Source organism: Esox lucius, chromosome 8, assembly GCF_011004845.1.
Source record: "Esox lucius isolate fEsoLuc1 chromosome 8, fEsoLuc1.pri, whole genome shotgun sequence".
NCBI lineage: Eukaryota > Metazoa > Chordata > Actinopteri > Esociformes > Esocidae > Esox > Esox lucius.
The window spans coordinates 19,712,797-19,730,785 of record NC_047576.1 but is presented as its reverse complement, the minus strand read 5'-3'; the positions used below and the strand labels follow the sequence as shown (position 1 = coordinate 19,730,785).

At 45.7% G+C, this 17,989-nt stretch overlaps 3 protein-coding genes across 3 annotated transcripts; 1 reads left to right on the top strand and 2 right to left on the bottom strand.

The window, feature by feature from the left end:
- Window positions 1-7: 7 nt before the first annotated feature.
- On the bottom strand, window positions 8-5,246 carry mettl13 (methyltransferase like 13). The gene is made up of 10 exons (XM_010871993.4): window positions 4,877-5,246; window positions 4,410-4,682; window positions 4,171-4,263; window positions 2,163-2,538; window positions 1,850-2,049; window positions 1,444-1,636; window positions 1,186-1,362; window positions 848-1,060; window positions 629-760; window positions 8-402 (listed from the first exon to the last, which is right to left on the bottom strand). The coding sequence occupies exons 1-10, from the start codon at window positions 5,027-5,029 to the stop codon at window positions 101-103; spliced, it is 2,112 nt and encodes a 703-aa protein (XP_010870295.2). The 5' UTR covers window positions 5,030-5,246; the 3' UTR covers window positions 8-100.
- Window positions 5,247-5,355: 109 nt separating this feature from the next.
- Window positions 5,356-7,461, top strand: itpa (inosine triphosphatase (nucleoside triphosphate pyrophosphatase)). The gene is made up of 8 exons (XM_010871994.3): window positions 5,356-5,510; window positions 5,701-5,758; window positions 5,859-5,923; window positions 6,033-6,106; window positions 6,222-6,253; window positions 6,373-6,485; window positions 6,568-6,644; window positions 6,836-7,461. Exons 1-8 carry the CDS (start codon window positions 5,448-5,450, stop codon window positions 6,969-6,971), a joined length of 618 nt encoding a protein of 205 aa, XP_010870296.1. The 5' UTR covers window positions 5,356-5,447; the 3' UTR covers window positions 6,972-7,461.
- A 691-nt stretch (window positions 7,462-8,152) lies between these two features.
- On the bottom strand, window positions 8,153-17,515 carry myoc (myocilin). Its single transcript, XM_010871995.3, has 5 exons — window positions 16,747-17,515; window positions 12,897-12,962; window positions 11,111-11,212; window positions 9,218-9,429; window positions 8,153-9,053 (listed from the first exon to the last, which is right to left on the bottom strand). The coding sequence occupies exons 1-5, from the start codon at window positions 17,231-17,233 to the stop codon at window positions 8,481-8,483; spliced, it is 1,440 nt and encodes a 479-aa protein (XP_010870297.1). The 5' UTR covers window positions 17,234-17,515; the 3' UTR covers window positions 8,153-8,480.
- Window positions 17,516-17,989: the final 474 nt, after the last annotated feature.

The window sequence follows — 17,989 nt, the reverse complement described above, 5'->3', positions numbered from 1 at the left end:
GTCATCATTAACTACATCTGTACAATTTTATTTCAAAACACATGTTTTGAGACTCAGTGACTTCACATGGCCCTCACTCTCTCATCCTCCGCCTCTCTGCTCATGCAACCCTGAGGTCCTCAAGCAGCTCAGTAATGTCAATCTGAGGGCTGTAGGTGGCTGCTCCACTGCTGTTCATGCACAGCGCCGACTGTAGCGTCTTCCCTGCTGTCAGCAGGGTGGGAGGGAGCCCCGCCTCACCCCTCTGGCCCATCTCCTCTGCTTGTCGGGGGCACAGTAAAACCTCATTGACCTCCCCGTCAATGGCCCTAGACAGCACGCGGGGAAACACACCCCGCACACGACTCAACACACTGTTCTTCAACACCGAGTCCCGACACACCAGGTTCAACATGAACACACCTGGGGAGTAGCGGAGGACGAGGAGAGGGGTAGATAAAGACAGCAAGGAGGGGAGGGGAGAGAGGAGACAGAGAAAGAGAGGGTTGTTGAGGGGAGACACGTAAAATAGGACCGATAGAGGAGGGAGAAGAGAGAGAGGAGTATAAAAACAACATTAGAACCTAAACATTTTCAGACTGAAAACAAAAGCAGACTGGTGCTTAGAAAGGGAAACATGTTTTCATACCCCGAGGTGTAAGCAGCTTGCCAACTCTTTCAAGGAAAGCTGTTTCTACAAAGGCAGGAGGGGGACAGCTCATTCCCAAACTGGGGTCCTTACTGTCCACGTCAAACATGATGACATCATACTGATGGCCACCTGTACAAACAAGAGAACATGATAATTTTGTGCATTGTGCAGGTCTTGTCAGGAAGCTTTTTATTTCACCCTCTCCTTTTAAATCACCTTCTCTCTCCAAGTTCTTGATGTGCTCCAGTCCGTCCCCCAGTGTGACAATAAGCCTGTCATCGGGTGTGAAGCCAAACCATCCCTGAGCCACTTTCAGCACTGCAGGGTCCAGCTCCACCACCTCCACTCGGGCTCCAGGCACAAAATCCCTCAGAAACTGGGGCAGCCCTCCCCCACCCAGCCCAACCAGGAGCACAGACACTGGTATGCCTACAGAGAGGATGGGGCAAAAGACATTGATGGAAGTCGTTGATAGAAAGCAGACCTCTTGCTGATTCCAGTGTCAGCATAGGCTTAACTGACTCGGAGACAACACAGCCAAAAAACACATCTACCTTTATTGTAGTCAGAGCCCACACCTAACATGGCAAGGCCAGCTACCATGACTCTGTGGTGGGCACAGCAGAGGAAGCCTTTGTCCACTGTCAGGACACAACCTGGTGTCTGGGAGGGGGGTGACACAGAGGGCTTGGCTTTCCTTCTGCTCTTTTTCTTCCTCTGGGACGAAGACGCTGAAGTTCAAAAGACAGTTAGCCACTGAAGAAGAACTCAAGACCTGTGTGAGTGGGTGTGGGAGGAATGTACGTTTAGACCTGGGACTGCAGGGTTGGTAAGGCGACTCTCTGACTGGACCAGCCCTTCGTTCCCCAGGAACACCAGTCGTCGGTATAGCTGACCGTCCTCGCCTCTCACATCTTCTACAGAATACTGACCGCTCAGGTCACTGGTTCCCCGGCTCACCACCTCCCTCCAGCCTAGCTCTCCTCCCACTGAGAGGAAGGGAATCTACAGGGTGAGAGAGGAAGGTGAAGACCAGGAGAGAGGGAGAACAGGTAAAGGAATGGGGGGAGGGTCATTTCTTTACCCAACAACCCATAATAGTAATTACTCATTGAGTAAAGTGTACTTACTGTTACTGGGTTGTGTGGTTGTCCCACCTAGCTATATTATTGTGAATACACTGCTCAAGAGTCTGCTAAGTGACTAACCCTTTCTTACCTGTTGATTGGCTGGCATCCCTGGAGGAGAAAGTTCCATTACCATTTGGGAGAGCTCTGATTGGACAGCCTGCATGTCCGTATACTCCTGGTCCCTGTGCATTGCCACAACAATCAGCCGCCTGAAGTTGGCACTAGCTGCCAGTTGGCCACGCCCCTCAGCCGTGCCGTACAGCCAATCAGACTCTCGAGCTTGAGGAACTTTGGATGGTGAGTTAATAAAAGAAAAGCAAGATTTAAACTGCAGCCAGGAGCAAAATATTTATTTTCCGATATGGATTTTCCCAACCAGTATAATAGGTCCCATCACATACCTATGAAAATGGCAAAGTGGTTGGCACGGGGCACCTTGGCACCAGGGGCACAGTCCTGTACAGTAAGGGTGTAGCGGGGCTGCCCAGTGTTGGCGTGGCAGAGGGTCAGGGAGGGGGTGCTGCTGACATCCGTTGCCGTACGGAGCCTCTGCCTAAGCATGGCATATGCCTGGCGCTCCCTCACCACAGACAGAAGATCTGCCACCCCAGGCAGCCTCATGGGGGACCCGTCCTCCCCTTGGCACATCTCCAGTATTGGCATGGGCATTGGCTGGCGGAACTTTGTGCAGACCAGCACGAAGACGGGCAGGGCAAAGGACGAGTCCTCGTGGCTTTCTGGGTCACCCAAACAATGCAGTCGCACAGCCCAGCCCACCTACATTTACAGTCAAGTTATTTAGTGGACGCTTTCATCCTGAGTGATTTACAACAAGTGCATAAACTGTGATTATGCAAAAATCATGGCAAAAAAAGACATAAAACATGATTTCTTGCATTTCTACACAATTTAACCCACAGAATATTCCTTTAAACAAAAGATTGTTGACATTTGTAACTAAAAGCAGGGTTAACAAGTAACAGAAACTTTTTTGGGCCTAACTCGTGGCCAACATTTTGGGCCTCTTTTAAGAATATAACAAGGCCTCTTTTAAGACCTAATCACGTTTTACCTCTAGGAGCTCCAAATAAACCGTTGGTGTCATATGAGCTTTACCATAAATAGCTTTATGTTTACAACGTAATATTAGTTTCTATAACATAAAAAATTGTATGACTATTGAAAAAAACATTCATATCAAATAAAGCCTCCTTTAGGATTTTGTAAATGTTTCATTCTATTGTTGAACATAATAAGCTGTACAGGAATATCACATTACAGAGTGGAATCTCAATAAGTTATACCATTTTAAAGTTATGAAACTAATTGATTGTACTTTTTGGTAAACCTTTGGTCACACCCCTAAAGGTCCAGGGCGACAGGTAGCTTAGTGGTGAGAGAAATGGAAAGGTTGTTAGATCAAATCCCCTAGTCTCTGAAGTGAAAATTCAGCATGGCAGTTAACCCTAGTGGCTTACAGGTAACCACTGTAAATGATTGTCTTCTTAGTTCACTTGCCTAGTAAAATAAGGGTTAACAGGGGGGTGAAATAGACATAACAGGGCCTGGTACCACCCATCATTCCCCAAATGTAATTACCAAGCGCAGGAAAACCAACCTCCACTAGTTCATGGGACACTGATAAGGCTGAACAAATACTGCAAATATGTCCAAACAAATATTTCAAGACTCCAAGCTCAAGGTTGAGCAGAGAGATAACAGATGTATTCCCTTAAATTATCCCTTTGACAGGCCTTGAGACAACTGTGTACCAACCTCCAGAGGAATGGGGTGGCCTCAACAGATAAATGTTCTGGTCTAATACATCTTTATCTATAGAAGTTGTCTACTTCACACCTGTGTCCAGCCTTTCCAGATATACAATTCTGTACCAAGCATTAACAACATCGAATGTGTATTTACTCTACATCCATAAGATGTATTTATAATGGTCGCCCTCTCCTGGTCATCTGCAGTATGTGCAATGGTGGAAGTAAAAGTAATACAAAAACCCATGCAGACCTATTCATATTTTAAACAATGTTTGTTTTCCCCGAGCTTCCCTTGGTTCTTGCAATGCTCAGGCTGATTGTGTAGGTGTTTGAAGAGCACACGATTTTTCAGTGAGTGCTAAATAAGCTCAAAAGTACTTCTACTATAAAATCAGCCTTGTCACGTCATGTATTTGGACAAAAGCGTTTTTTTTCAAAATATTCACATGAAAGCAATTGCTTTGCCACAAGGGGGCCTGCATAAAAATATGAAAATGCAAGTCACTCTAGATAAGTTTAGCAACTGCTAAATTACTCAAACTTAAATGTAAAATACATATTTCAATAATACTTTCATACCTTTAAAAGCTAAAAACGAACTAACAATAAGATCTGTAATAAGCACAAAGGTATTCACCTGGACAAAGTGCTCCACAGCCAGCTTGATGACACTCTCCTGGGCCAGGGTTACACACACGTAGCGGCCTCCAACACCCAGCACACGACCCACCTTCAAAACACGCAGTTTAAAAGCATTACTGACCTTTAAATGAATTGCACACAACCAGTTGCCTTCCAAAGGGAGAGTTGGCTGGTGGAAAAGCAGCTTTGAAACCTCTTGGACACTTCTGTAGCTATTCCACAGCCCCAGCCCACCTCCATCAGCATCCTCCCAGCTAGAGCTCCCTCCTCCTGGGAAGCCATAGCATCCAGTGTACCCTTGTCTAGCGCAGCCTGGAAGCTTCCGTCCTCGTAGGGCATCTGTGTGGCATCCACTGTCTGAAAGGTCAGATCTGGGCGCTGCTTGGCATTCTTCTGGTTCATGTGATTTATCACTGTCTCACTGATGTCAATGTTGGTCAGATTTCTGTAGCCAACGTCAAACAGCTGCTCGCTCAGTTCAGAGTTACCGCAGCCCACCACCAAGACCTGGGAGACAAGACCAGGGAAAGACAAGTTAAATACTTTTTCAACACATGGATCAAATCTCTGAGCCTTACATGTTAGCAACGTTGTCCTGTACTGCACTTTAGCAAGAAAGTTACAGTAACCTTGATGCTCCGTTATGTCGATGCGGATAAAAACGTCAGCTAAATGACTTTAATGTAAACGTATGTGCTCACCTTATCCCGAGGTTTGATGTATTTGTGCAGAACGCCACAGAGTTTGTTGTAGTCTCCATACCACTCAAAAGCCTTCTCTCCTCTCTTCTTGAAGAAGCGTTCCCAGTATTCAGCTGAGCTGAACTCCTCGGCAGTGCGAGGAAGGAGACTCATCTTTACTAATGCTGTACTTGTAAACAAACCGTGTAACTTTCGAAGGGCTATGAGCAAGATAGGTAAAACAAAATTAATCACAGTATATCATAACTGGCAACCTAATAAAAAAGAAATCATAGAAAGCTATTACTGTCATGTCAATTTGTCCAAAATATGCTGTTCTTTAGCTAGAAATGCTTGCATTGCAGCAACATATATTTCCCACATGGCATGTTCACCCGGACATTATTCAGAGCTGCACACAACTAAATATCGATTGGGTAACGACGAATCTGTCATATTTTCTAGCCGTACACTGATTTGCTGGGATTCTTCGCAATCTTCTGTAATTGGCTGATGCCGTTCCGGATGTATATGCAGTCTGGTGTGTTCTGGTCCATCTGTAATTATTTTCCGGACAACAAGACCGTTAAACATGGCTGTTCAAGCCGGGCGGTCCGTGGTGTTCGTGACTGGAAACGCAAAGAAACTAGAAGAGGTTGGGAAATGCTTGAGATGATTTATTATTTTCCGTGGAATATGACCAGGATGCATATTATGTTGCTAAATGAGAATTTCATTAGGTCCCAGTCAACCCCCGAAGGAATAGAAAGTTATAAAAAGAGATTTTTCAGTTGAACTTACAAAGCAATTTAATTCTAAAAGCCTGCTATAATTTGTCTAACCAGGTGATTCAGATCCTTGGAGATAAATTTCCCTATAAACTAGTGTCCCGGAAGATTGACTGTGAGTAAAATCTATGAGATAATGAATGAGATGATATGTTATAATAAATATATATCTTAGTTGTTTTGTTTTAATGAAGGAATGCAATATTTTCCCTCAGTGCCTGAATATCAGGGAGAACCAGATGAGATTTCCATCCAGAAGTGCAAGGAAGCAGTAAAACAGGTGTGTGTTTGTACTATCCCTGTGGTGTTAGGAACGGTGCAGCTATTGGATCATTCTGCAGTCCATGATGTTCATATGTTGCTCTTTCTGTCTGTGAACTTCCTCTCAGGTTGGTGGGCCAGTGATAGTGGAGGACACCTGTCTGTGTTTCCGAGCGCTGGAAGGCCTACCAGGACCCTACATGTGAGTACTGCTCAAAAGCCAGTGTGTAGCCTTTCTGTACAGCCAGTAGGATTCACTGTTTGACTGTACATTTTCCAGTTAATCTCTAAAATGTATCCCTTTTTGATTCTAATAGAAAATGGTTCCTGGATAAACTGAAACCAGAAGGTAACTGGTCACGTGTCATATGAAGAAGTATTATAAATGATAACCATATTACCTGTGAAGTTCTAAATAGAATAGTTTCTGTGTAATGTTGGTATGGCTGTCCCTCCCTTCCCCTCCAGGGCTGTATAAGATGCTGGCTGGGTTTGAGGACAAGTCTGCTTGGGCTCTGTGTACATTCGCCTTTTGTCCTGGGAAAGAGCAGCCAGTACAACTCTTCAGAGGAATTACTGAGGTCAGGGCACATCTATCTCTCTCACACACACACCTTTGCACTGCTTCTCTAAAATGGCATGCCCTCTGTCTAACCTGTGCAGGGCTGTATTGTTGAGCCTAGAGGCCCCAGAGATTTTGGATGGGACCCCTGTTTTCAGCCAGATGGATTTGACAAAACGTAAGATGGACTATTATTTTGCTAGCAGATTTCTGTTTGTCACACTTTACTACTACTCTTTTGTACCACTAGAGGTCAGTAATACTTACAGTATCTTAAGAATAATGAAAACTAATCATAGTGGATCTTGTCAGTTTAACTTAACTTCGAATTTCTTTATTTATCCATCAATCCTGTCAATATTCCTGTAGTTATGCTGAAATGCCTAAGGAGTTGAAGAACACCATTTCCCATCGGTACAGAGCTTTAACAGCCATGTCAGATCACTTCACTCAAGCCAATGACAACAGCACACCAGAGAGCAAGAAGAAGAAACATGATGACTAACCACTGCTCAGGGATCAGATCACCCTTTTCTTCAGGGGGATTCAAAACCTATGTGTAGGTTTGTCCTGTCCTCAGAGATTCAACCAATCAGAAGCTTTGTGTCAGAAAGACAGTTCTACATTGAGTTCAGTGAGTTCTTTCTCAGACCATACACCATCCTCCATTATTTACTTGAATTTGTTGTTTTTGTACCTACAAAAGAAGAATTGAGCTTTTTCTTTGTTCAGAGTCAGGTTTGTTAGTGTTAAACATTGATTCTGCTAAAAATCTGAAATCTATAATATATATGGGTTTCATGCACAATAAGGTGGTTCTAAAACTCCTTGCACCCCCTGTCCTAGTGTCCTTCTTTAAACCTATTAAATGAGAACTTCAGATCCGTTCTGTCCTCTAATAGTTTTTTGAGAAGTAGGTCAAGAAGCAGAGTATGCAATTCAGAATCTTTCATTAAAAAAAATAAATGATTTTAAAAGGGCAGTCCCCAAACCAAGAGTATTGTATTTGTGATTTGTTAGTCATATTCTCTGTGTGTGTGTGTGTGTGTGGCCCCTACAGGAATGTACAAATGAACTGCAAACATTGTCTTATTGCATAGAATTTCCTCTTACATTATTAACTTAATAAATCAGGGTTTACTTTCCCTCCGATCAAGAGGGAAAGGGGCTAGTTAGTGACTGACTGGGAAGGTTCTCAATTCTTCAGATTAAGGGAATCAATTTATATCCCTGAAGTTCGATGTTGAAGCTTGTAATTTAAAGACATTGTTTCCACATTGACATTGACATTAACATTAATTACTGGATTATGTTGCCTTGACTGGGGATGACCTTAACATTTCCATTGGGCACTGTAACACTTATACAACAGACTGAATCAAGCCCTTTAAAGAGGGTCTCAAACTCCAGGGAGAAAAATGCAACAAATATTATTTAGAATAACCTTTAATAGACTTCAGTAGGAATTTGATTTGTACATAATTTAATATAAAGTACAATGCAATACAATGGAACATGCAATATTTCAAGACACGCTGAGATGGTGAGCAGCAAGTTTGACTCTAAAGATGTTTCCAATGGAGGGAGAGAGAGAGACACTATGTACAATAAGGATAGGTGAGAATAATTGTATGCACTACAGTTTCCAGGATAACCAATGGTATGAAGTAGAACTGCTTGGTCTTTCCCGCCGTTCCACCTCTCAACACTATACATCAAGACACAACTCTGATCACTAAACGGTAGAAAAATAATTCCTCTAGAAAAATATTTGTGGACTGTGCCACGGCAAAAACCTTCCCACTAAAACAAAGTGCCTGGAGGAGGGTTACATTCATAACCCTTCGTCTGAATCGTTGCTGTGGCCAGTTCAGCTAACTACAGGACCAATACGTTTATGAAGGTGGTGAAGAACATAACCACTAACTACCACGCTAGCTGCTCTAAAGCTGTCAGTCTTTAAAGGAGACAGTGAACTGTGTTTGGTTCCTACGAGAAGCCCTCCTCAGTTCCTCTACTGGCGCCCCAGAGTGACGTCGTAGGAGACCATGTGGAAGTTGTCCCAGGCGTACAGCTTTCTCTGGGCAGGATTGTAGCCCACCATGCTGTTGTAGCGGTACTTATTCCTGAAGGGCAGAGACATCGGATTTCCCTGACCCGTAGCCGTGTCGAACATGAAGTTGACGGTGGTGTTGGGCGCGGTGTAGCTGGCCAACGTGTACAGGCGACCACAGATGACGAAGGCGTTGGCCACGCTGTTCTTCCTGATACTGGTCTCCCAGCTCCTATTCACCTCCAGGCTGTTGGGGTCCAGCTTGCTGATCACAATGGCTCCTCTGGCCTTGCTGGTGCTGTAGACAACCCAAAGCCCCTGCTCGTCCACCTCCAGGTCGATGTCGGTGTAGCCCCCCCAGGAGTAGGGGAACTGGCCATGGAAGCCAGCGTGGGGCAGGTCTCGGCGGGCGGCGATGCTCTCAGTCGCCAGGTCGAATCTCAACAGGGTGCGACTGCGGCGACGCTGGTAGTACAGAGAGCCGCGGTACATGGTCGCCCCTGTGCTCTCCACGGACTCCGGCAACAGCAACACCTAGTGGTGGGTAATGGTAACACACTTGGGTCAATGGACACACTTCACATTATACAGTTCTTCAGTAGTATCCATCTCCCACTTATGTTAATGTTAGGGTTGAGGTAGTCTGAACTGTGTTAACCCTGTATGGTCAACCCCAATGCTGTCAGCCACTCTCCTACCTTGGTAGGGAAGCCTTTAGAGAGTTGATCCATATCCTCGTAACCAAACAGCTGTCTGACTTCCGTTCCCACTGTATCGATGCGCCAGACCATATTTCCTCCGTAGGGGGATACAGCCTCTGGGTCCTGCATCCAAACCCCGTATTTTCCAGCTATACTGTCAGCCATGCGATGGGACACAGGCTCACTTATTGATAACAGCTCCCCACAATCTGGGAAAAAGGAGTGGGGAGGAGGGTGGAGAGAGGGGCGTAATTACAAGGACGTGGCGTTTTGATGTGTAACGGTTGAGGTCACTGATTTAGACTGTTGAGATGCACCCTGGTTGAAAAAAGAGGTGTGTTTTATTCGCATGTCTGAAAGGCAGAAATGAATTTGATTGGTTGAGTTAATGGAGAGGGCTGAGCTTGCATTTTTTTAAAATACTGAATGCTCAGAGTAAATTTGAAAAGGGGAGTGCCTAACCCTAACCTTACCCTTCACTGTTTTAAACGTAAGTTTCAATTGAGCAACCCAGAGTTGGAATGTATGCCCTGCCCTGTCAAGTAAGTCAAACAAGCTCCCATACCTTTTTGAGTAAGTAAAACTCCCGATACGAGAAGCACAGAGAGACAGACAGATGGGGGAAAGGCGTGTGTAGAGATGACTTGTAGTAAATCATGTTATTAGTTACAGGGCTGGAGGGAAGAAATCATGGCTGATGAAAGATGTGAGGGATTGTCGACTGTGATTCTCCCTACAGAGACAGATGGTAGGTCTCCAGCGTGTTGATATGACATCTTTGCTAACAACCAACCGCTGAGTGTGTTACAGAGTTAGTACAGCAGCAGTCAGCAGATCCAGGAAGGAGTCCTCCAGCACCTCAAGCCTCTCACTGGGAAAATGATCAGGCTGTTGTATATTTACCTCTTCCTAAAATAACTTCAGGATATTCAAGACAGTGGGTGAGAATGTGTATGTGTGCATGGGTGTTTTCCAGGCCTATGAGTTCCCGATGTCCCAACAAAGATAGAAAATGACAAATTGGTCACCACAAGGACTTTTGGCATGTCCCAACTAGTGAAAATGTGTTTCCTAGATTATTGGTTAGATCCAGTGAAAATCAGACAGTTGGCCATAGTGTTAGAATTGGGACTGTTTGTAGGTTTAGGGATTACGGACTGAACATAAGGTTTTGGGCTAGGGGATGGGAAACATGGGTTTCTGGGATTTCATACAGGCACAGTAGTCAATGACAGTTATTAATCCAGCATTTCGTTTTTTATTTTGATGTGACATAAATGGGAACAGAGATGAGCTCAGATGGAGGTATCTGATGAGATCTCATCACCTACTGATGTTTTCCTTACTATCTTGAGTAAGATATAATTTTTTCATTCTTTTTTTACTTTAGTAACAGCTACTTTGCTAAGTGAGGTGCATTCTCTATTGCCTGATTATGTGGCTGTACCACCTGGTTGAATAAAAAAAAAGGAAAGATTTATAACTACATAATGGTATGAACACCGCTTTTTTGTGAGTCAGTGTAGCCTGTTTTGCATGCTGTGCCAACAATAAAAATTCTAATATTGTCATAGCTGAGCCAGTCAGTGTTGAGCAGAGTTTCAGTAGGTGTCTCTCCCGGTCCAGGCCACACCGTATGAATACATGGGGCACCTCATGGGCTTATGGGCTCATGGGTATTAGCACCTAATGTTGCTTCGGTACTTATGTATTAATAGCAGTATTTGTTTTGGATCCGTCAGCAGAAGGAAGTGTCGTGTTTGCAGGGTCAGAATGCAGGGGTGGGGGGGGGTCTCAGGGCTGTTCGGACTTCAAACTATTTGATATTTACATGTGCATGTGTTCAGGGCAACAGAGTGTTGTGGAAAACTGTCTTTTTATGTGTCTTACCTGTCCTGTCTTCTGAGCCTACAGGACTAGGAGCCGGAACCTCAGTAACATCAGCCTTCATCTCCTGGAACGCTAGACTTCCACCATACTGCCATGCTGGGTCTGGAGAGGTCAGAAGACAGAAAGACAGAGTGAGAAACGACCAAATAGGCACACAAAAACATACAGAGGAGAATCATGAGTAGTGATTGAGGGAGAGACAGTAGAAGAAAAAAGGTCAATATTAAGTTCCTGCCCAGCACTAAGACAATGTAGAAGTGTGGAGTTAACAACATATCCCCAACCCATGGAAATCTTTGTGAGTCTGTGTTTTCAGACTACACATTATTAATGAGATTATTATCATATCAGGTAAATATGAAAACAAAGGGTTCCATTGCCTGGCCAATGGCAGAGCTCTCACATGTGTAGTAGCTGTGGCTACACTTTCCCCTCCACATCTACACTTTTGTAGCTGTAAATGTAGCCATTAACCTGGTGCTAATTAGCTACATTTCAGCTACAACAACATGGTTAGATGGTGGCCAGACAATTACCCATGATGCAGCAGTACATGTGCAGCGGAGGCAGCAGCTTGGAACGCTGGACCGCCCCACAGTAGACCATGATATTTCAGATATTAGCAGATGGGAACCATACACCATCATTACAGATATTTAAGCCAGCAGCAGTGTTTCCACAAGCACACATTCAGGGTTCTTTCTTCAGTTGTTGACAGAATCATGATCACCAATCATTTCAGAGATGTGAAACTACTAGGATGCTGTCAAGTAAGAAATCTAAAGACTGTCAAAGAATCAGGCCATCAGGGTTTTAGTGGGACTTGATGTCCTGAGACAACAAGAGGGGAGGTGATACCTATTCGCTACCTACCACCTACATAGAGTCCAAAGTAGCCTGGGGAAGGTGAAGTGTCCTGTGGGGGACTACCCCAATGGATGAAGTGGTTGGGGGACTACCCCAATGGATGTAGTGAATGGGGGACTACCTCAATAGATGAAGTGACTGGGGGACTACCCAGATGGATGAAGTGACTGGGGGACTACCCAGATGGATGAAGTGACTGGGGGACTACCCAGAAGGATGAAGTGACTGGGGGACTACCCCGGTGGTGGGTGATTTGCCAAGTGGATGAAGACTTCCTGCTGGGAGTGTAATGATTGCATCATAGCAAGACTCAGACTGCTCACCTAGCAGCACATCTGCCCTTTAAACTGGACTAGACACTATACCTTTTTTAGGTCCTATTTTTCTACTAGGATATTTCAAAATATTATTTTTTATTATTGCTGTTGCTCGCTTTAACAATTATGTTGAAATAAGACATTCAGCGCAAAGGTACAGTCACTACTTCAGTTATTTGCATGATTTTGAGACCAACGTTCAAATCTTGCTTGTTAATTATCCTAGTGGAGGACAGTGCAAGTGGCAAGCAATGGCCTGGTTTGAGAAGTCAGGTGTGACTGTCGTTCCTTATTTCGCCCTAACGACTTTTGGGCGAAGGTGCTCTTAATCAAGTTTGTCGGCTGGGGAATTTGTTCCTCTGGCACATGGGATCCCAGAAATGCTTCCTGGTTGAGCAGTGTGAAAAGAAGCTAAATAGCATGTGCTTCTGGGTTTGGCGTCTCGACTGAGACACTCCCGAGTCCATGGAGAGTTGCTGCCATGAAGCAGGTCCTTAATCATGAGTTGGACAACACAACATTGGCGCAAAATACAGAGTAAAAAAAAGAAATGGTGATTCATAGACACATGCGAACACGCTCAGTGACGTTCAGACGCTTACCTCTCAGGCTGCCAGTGTCCCGTTGTGTCCCATGACCAGACACCAGGTGAGAGAGAACAGCAGCACCTGAAAACACACAAGGTTTTGTTTCACACACGCACTTTCTAACAGTGTAGTGGTTCCCACAGACTGACCACAGCATGACTGTTGAGCCCAGGGCAGCCCACATCATCCAGCCGTGTGTGTGTGTGTGTGTGTGTTGGGAGTGGTGAGGGGGGTTCTGGCAGCACTACTGACAGCAGGGAATGTAAGAGGAGGAAACAAACTTTCATGAGTGAATCTCCAGCTGTTGTGGAGTCTGCCGGACTGTTGAAGAGACACGCACAAACACAAGAAGTCTCAAAGCACCCCCCACTTTCCCTGTTACCACATTAAGCTATTCCTCAAACCAGTTTAGTTGAAGTGGAACAAGGTCAAACACTCCCACAACCCGTGCCCATCGTTCCTCTCCGTTTAGCCCCTTTGACAACCATCACGGTGATAAACACCTGACCGGCGTGGGTTCACAGTAGGGACTGGGTCAAGGACTTTGATGGATGTTAACGGTTTAATGTGTTTAAAGCCTGTGTGTGTATACAATTGTCTGCAAGGGTTTACTCAAGTGTGAAAGAGTTGACATGCTCCTAATGAGCCGTGATGATGCAGCACACTGGCTGCCTGACCATCTGGAAACAGATGTCACTATCCTCTTAGGATGGAGAGAAGTGGTGAGATTGGGTAAGATGGGGGAGGAGAGGTTTGTGGAGTGTTGGGAGAGACCAGGGTCATCATCAATAGTCCAGCAGGAAAGGGATTTTGAGGTAGAGGAAATATTGCCTGAGAGAGACTGAGTCAGGGGAAGAAGTGGTGATGGAGAGTTAGAGAGGGAGACTGAGGCAGGGTGAGAAGTGGTGAGGGAGGGTGAGGCAGGGTGACAAGTGGTGAGGGAGGGTGAGAGGGAGACTGAGGCAGGGTGACAAGTGGTGAGGGAGGGTGAGAGGGAGACTGAGGCAGGGTGACAAGTGGTGAGGGAGGGTGAGAGGGAGACTGAGGCAGGGTGACAAGTGGTGAGGGAGGGTGAGAGGGAGACTGAGGCAGGGTGACAAGTGGTGAGGGAGGGTGAGAGGGAGACTGAGGCAGGGTGACAAGTGGTGAGGGAGGGTGAGAGGGAGACTGAGGCAGGGTGACAAGTGGTGAGGGAGGGTGAGAGGGAGACTGAGGCAGGGTGACAAGTGGTGAGGGAGGGTGAGAGGGAGACTGAGGCAGGGTGACAAGTGGTGAGGGAGGGTGAGAGGGAGACTGAGGCAGGGTGACAAGTGGTGAGGGAGGGTGAGAGGGAGACTGAGGCAGGGTGACAAGTGGTGAGGGAGGGTGAGAGGGAGACTGAGGCAGGGTGACAAGTGGTGAGGGAGGGTGAGGCAGGGTGACAAGTGGTGAGGGATGGTGAGAGAAATAGCATTAGTGAGTGGGGGTTAGGGGAAGAGCCTCACTTTTCCAGAAAATCTGAGACTTGTTCCCAGAGGGCAAGGTCCTTCATCATCTTAGGTAAACACGTGCACATTGTTTGTTCATTTGTTTGTCTGTTTTTTATTCTGATGTTTTGCACATCTGGCAGAACATCAAGACTCAAGTAAGTCCTTCCAGATGGAAACACCAAAACATCTGAAACACCCACACACTACTTGAAGATGGACCAATCAACCCTTTAAAAACATCAGTTTTTAGAGCCGAGATGAAATGAGGTGCTATTCTCTCTCTTATTTACTATTGTCTGTGCTCTTCTCCCCTTTCCTCAGTCCATGCACGTTACTGTGTACCAGAGCTGTGGTCAGTCAGCAGTCATTCCTACCCGCATGAACTCTAGTTGAATTGTTAAACAATAATTGATGACATTGAAGCTTTTTTATGGTAACTGGAGCCTTCATTAGGTGAACTGTACAGCCCACCTGCAAGGAAACACTCAAACACTCACACAAGAGGAGCTATAGCTAGCTTAGTGGCTAGAGCTTCAAACAATCAAGTGAAGAATTACAAAATCTGATTTTTATCCTTCTGTCATGCTAAAAATGACATTTGTCCTCAATAAATGTACCTGATAAAAATAAATATATATATATTTCACAGCATCTGCACCAAGTTATGCCAGTCCCACTGCGTGTTCTCTCTCTCAGGGTTCTCTCAGGTGTTTAGGCTGCAGGTCTAACCAGATGTAATCTGATGCCACTGAGCCATGCAGTAAATTTATCATTTCCATTTAGGGAGGTTAGGAAGGCGTTGTATGGGAAGTTGGACAGTGGATTTACGGTTGAGGGCAATTTCAACTTCACGGGGCAACATTCTGGCATCCCGAAACTTCTGCCCGCACTTAGGATAAATATAGGAGGGAATGGTCCGTTGGTAAACTGAAGCAATTCTTGAACCCTGACCTCACCCCATCGCCTGCTCAAACACATACGCCCTTGGTGGTGTTGGCTGATTGTCGTCAGAGCCCTGCTCTAAGGTAGAGGAGGAACTCTGACTGGTTAGGGTCATATTTTAGCTCATCGAAGCACGATCACCAAGACGGCTTCGGTCTTAAATACCAGACCCACCAGGGTTGTCCTCCATCTGCACTTTAAAGCAGAAAGATGGCCCTGCTTCTGCAACCATGTTCATGTGTCAGACAGCCTGGGAATTAGAGAGATGGGCCAGTAACCAAAAGGTTGCTAGTTTCAATCTCTGACCAATTAAGGTTAAAATAAGTACTAGGTTTAACCCAATTTCCACCGGGTCGCAATAATGTTCGATCCCTGACCGTCACTCTCGTCTCTGAGGACGTTTTGGTCCCTTTCAACCAATGGTTTTAGTTTTGTTTTACTGGAGTTCAGTTTCATTTTTGGCACAGAGGGAATGTTCAAAACCTGAAAATAGCCCCAAGATGTGAACTAAACTAAGTCCATCTTGAGAGTAGGTCTGAGGTCAGTTTGCTTGAATTCCCTGTTCCCCTTCCCTTTTCTGTGAAATGTGAACACAAAGCTCACCAGGATATAATTCCAGCAACATGCACTGGGTTTCCTCTACCTTGGCTTTCCTTCAGTGATAAAGAAATATAATGAATAGTTTGGCAGTACAATGTTAAATTGTATCGCTCAATTGTCATTACATGTAGGCTACATATATTTTATATGATTAGTCCAGAATTTAATTATTTTTATGATATAAATATTAGCTAGAGGCCTAACTCACTGACCGCCAGACCAGTCTGGAGATGATTAAGAGGCTCTAAGATGAGAATGACCCCTCTCAACAGGACTCAGAGTCCACTGACATTTTATATCACTTTTATTGTATTTAATGCTGGCTAAAAAATTTTAGCTGGAGCTTCTGAGCTTTTATTTTTTGAGTGTCTTAACCTCCATTTTCAATGAGCAATAGTGAAAATAAATTCAAACGATTACCTTTCAAAATGAAAATAGCTCCACTACCACTTGCCTGATTAGAGATTCTAACTGCATGGTTTGTCTTGCTCTGGGCATTTACCCTGCGTGCAATGAACAGATGTTAGAAAAAGAGCTTGATTCTTTTCCAGTAAAGAGAATGCAAGGAGGATTTGGACTGAAAACGGAGCTGAATCCTAATTTCAAGGCAATTGCTTTGAGATTACAAAGGCAACAGACAACAAACTCTGGCAACCGTCCACTAGAACCTCTCTCCATTGGCTCTTCAAAACAGATTGCCGAGACACACAGACACACACCTCCTATCTCAGCATGGTGAGTAATCAGACACATTGCAGTTACAATGCAGCCAACCTGTTGTGACACCTAATGTGGAACCATAATGACAGTATTGTCCTCAGAAGGACAGACAACAGGGAGGGTGTGGTTCTCACCTCCGGCTGTTCGTACTCCTCTGTCCTGCAGAGGGGCGTTGGGTTGTACCGGAGGCGTTTGGGGGTGACAGGGCCTGCTCCTCAGTCTCTCAGTCTCCCTCCTCATGTCCTCCATCCTCTTCTGCAGCTCCTCCACATCCCTCTGCAGACGCTCCTTCTCAGCCAGCAGCTGGCTCCTCTCTCCCATAGTCTGGGTCAGAGCTGTCTGCAGATCCTTCAGGGACCGGGACCCAGACCCGGGACCCCCCTTCCCTTCTCCAGTCAGCCTGGTCACCAGCACCTCCAGCAGGCTGAGTCTGGCCTTGAGCCCCTCCATCTCCGGTCCTCCGGTCACTGCAGGGGGGCAGCTGGCCTCGCTGGGGCTGGGTACGGTGAAGGTGTACTGGCAGCGTCCGCTCCGGTCGTTCCCCCTCCAGTGAGCAGCGTGGTCCTGGCCACTGATGAACCCCAGCAAACCGAACACACACACGCTGAACAGCGGCCACATGGTGGAGCGAGCCAGGATACACACACACACCTCACGCACAGATGTAGACCCGGACACGGTTCTTCTGATCCCTCACTCCCACAGTTTTCCAACACTTATTTCTCTTGCAGCGGTAACGTTCCCTCACATGTATTTCATGCCCAATTGTCTTTGTTGTCAACGTGTATTATTCTTGTTATGGTGTGCTTATTTCCCCGGTGTGTTCTTCCTTATTCTCTGGTTAGGCTGTTTGTTGTCTTACAGCTAGCTGCCTGTCTTTCTACTCTTGTTCTGTTTCTTAGGTTTGTGTTGCTCATAGAAGCTCATTGGTATTTATACAATCTGTGGTGGGGGGGGGGCATAGAGAGGAGAGATGAGAGGGGTCAGGAATAGAGGGGGAAGAGAAGGGAGCAGGAAAAGGCGGGAGAAGTGGGAGGTGTGATATAATATGAGTTCCACCGATGTCTCAACAACAAAAAACATTCCATCGCTCTGGGAGTCTGTGCGCGTGTGCGCGTATCGGTGAACCTGCCTGTGCAAGCTTCTTTGTGCCAGCAAGCACAGGTGTATGTGTGTGTGTGTGTGTGTGTGCGCAAACAGGGAATGCAAGGAGAGAACGGCGTGGCTTTCAAATTCTCTGGAACTTTCTATATCCAGTAGTCCTACTCTGCCAGAAAGCAAAGCAGATTTCTGTAGCCATGTGTGGCTATGTGGGGTGTTTGATCCAGGGGCTTTGCAGAGGAGTGTCCCCAGGAACAGGAGGGGTAACTGGGCCAA

Coding starts and splice junctions, on each gene's coding strand:
- mettl13 (XM_010871993.4), bottom strand. CDS start 5,029: ATGAGTCTCCTTCCTCGCACTGCCGAGGAGTTCAGCTCAGCTGAATAC. Junction 1,637..1,849: donor GGATGCCAGCCAATCAACAG/GTAAGAAAGGGT, acceptor CTCACCCTGTAG/ATTCCCTTCCTCTCAGTGGG. Junction 761..847: donor CAAGAACTTGGAGAGAGAAG/GTGATTTAAAAG, acceptor TTGTTTGTACAG/GTGGCCATCAGTATGATGTC.
- itpa (XM_010871994.3), top strand. CDS start 5,448: ATGGCTGTTCAAGCCGGGCGGTCCGTGGTGTTCGTGACTGGAAACGCA. Junction 5,759..5,858: donor AGTGTCCCGGAAGATTGACT/GTGAGTAAAATC, acceptor ATTTTCCCTCAG/TGCCTGAATATCAGGGAGAA. Junction 6,645..6,835: donor CCAGATGGATTTGACAAAAC/GTAAGATGGACT, acceptor ATATTCCTGTAG/TTATGCTGAAATGCCTAAGG.
- myoc (XM_010871995.3), bottom strand. CDS start 17,233: ATGTGGCCGCTGTTCAGCGTGTGTGTGTTCGGTTTGCTGGGGTTCATC. Junction 12,963..16,746: donor AGGAGTACGAACAGCCGGAG/GTGAGAACCACA, acceptor GTGTGTTTTCAG/GTGCTGCTGTTCTCTCTCAC. Junction 9,054..9,217: donor CTAAAGGCTTCCCTACCAAG/GTAGGAGAGTGG, acceptor ACCCACCACTAG/GTGTTGCTGTTGCCGGAGTC.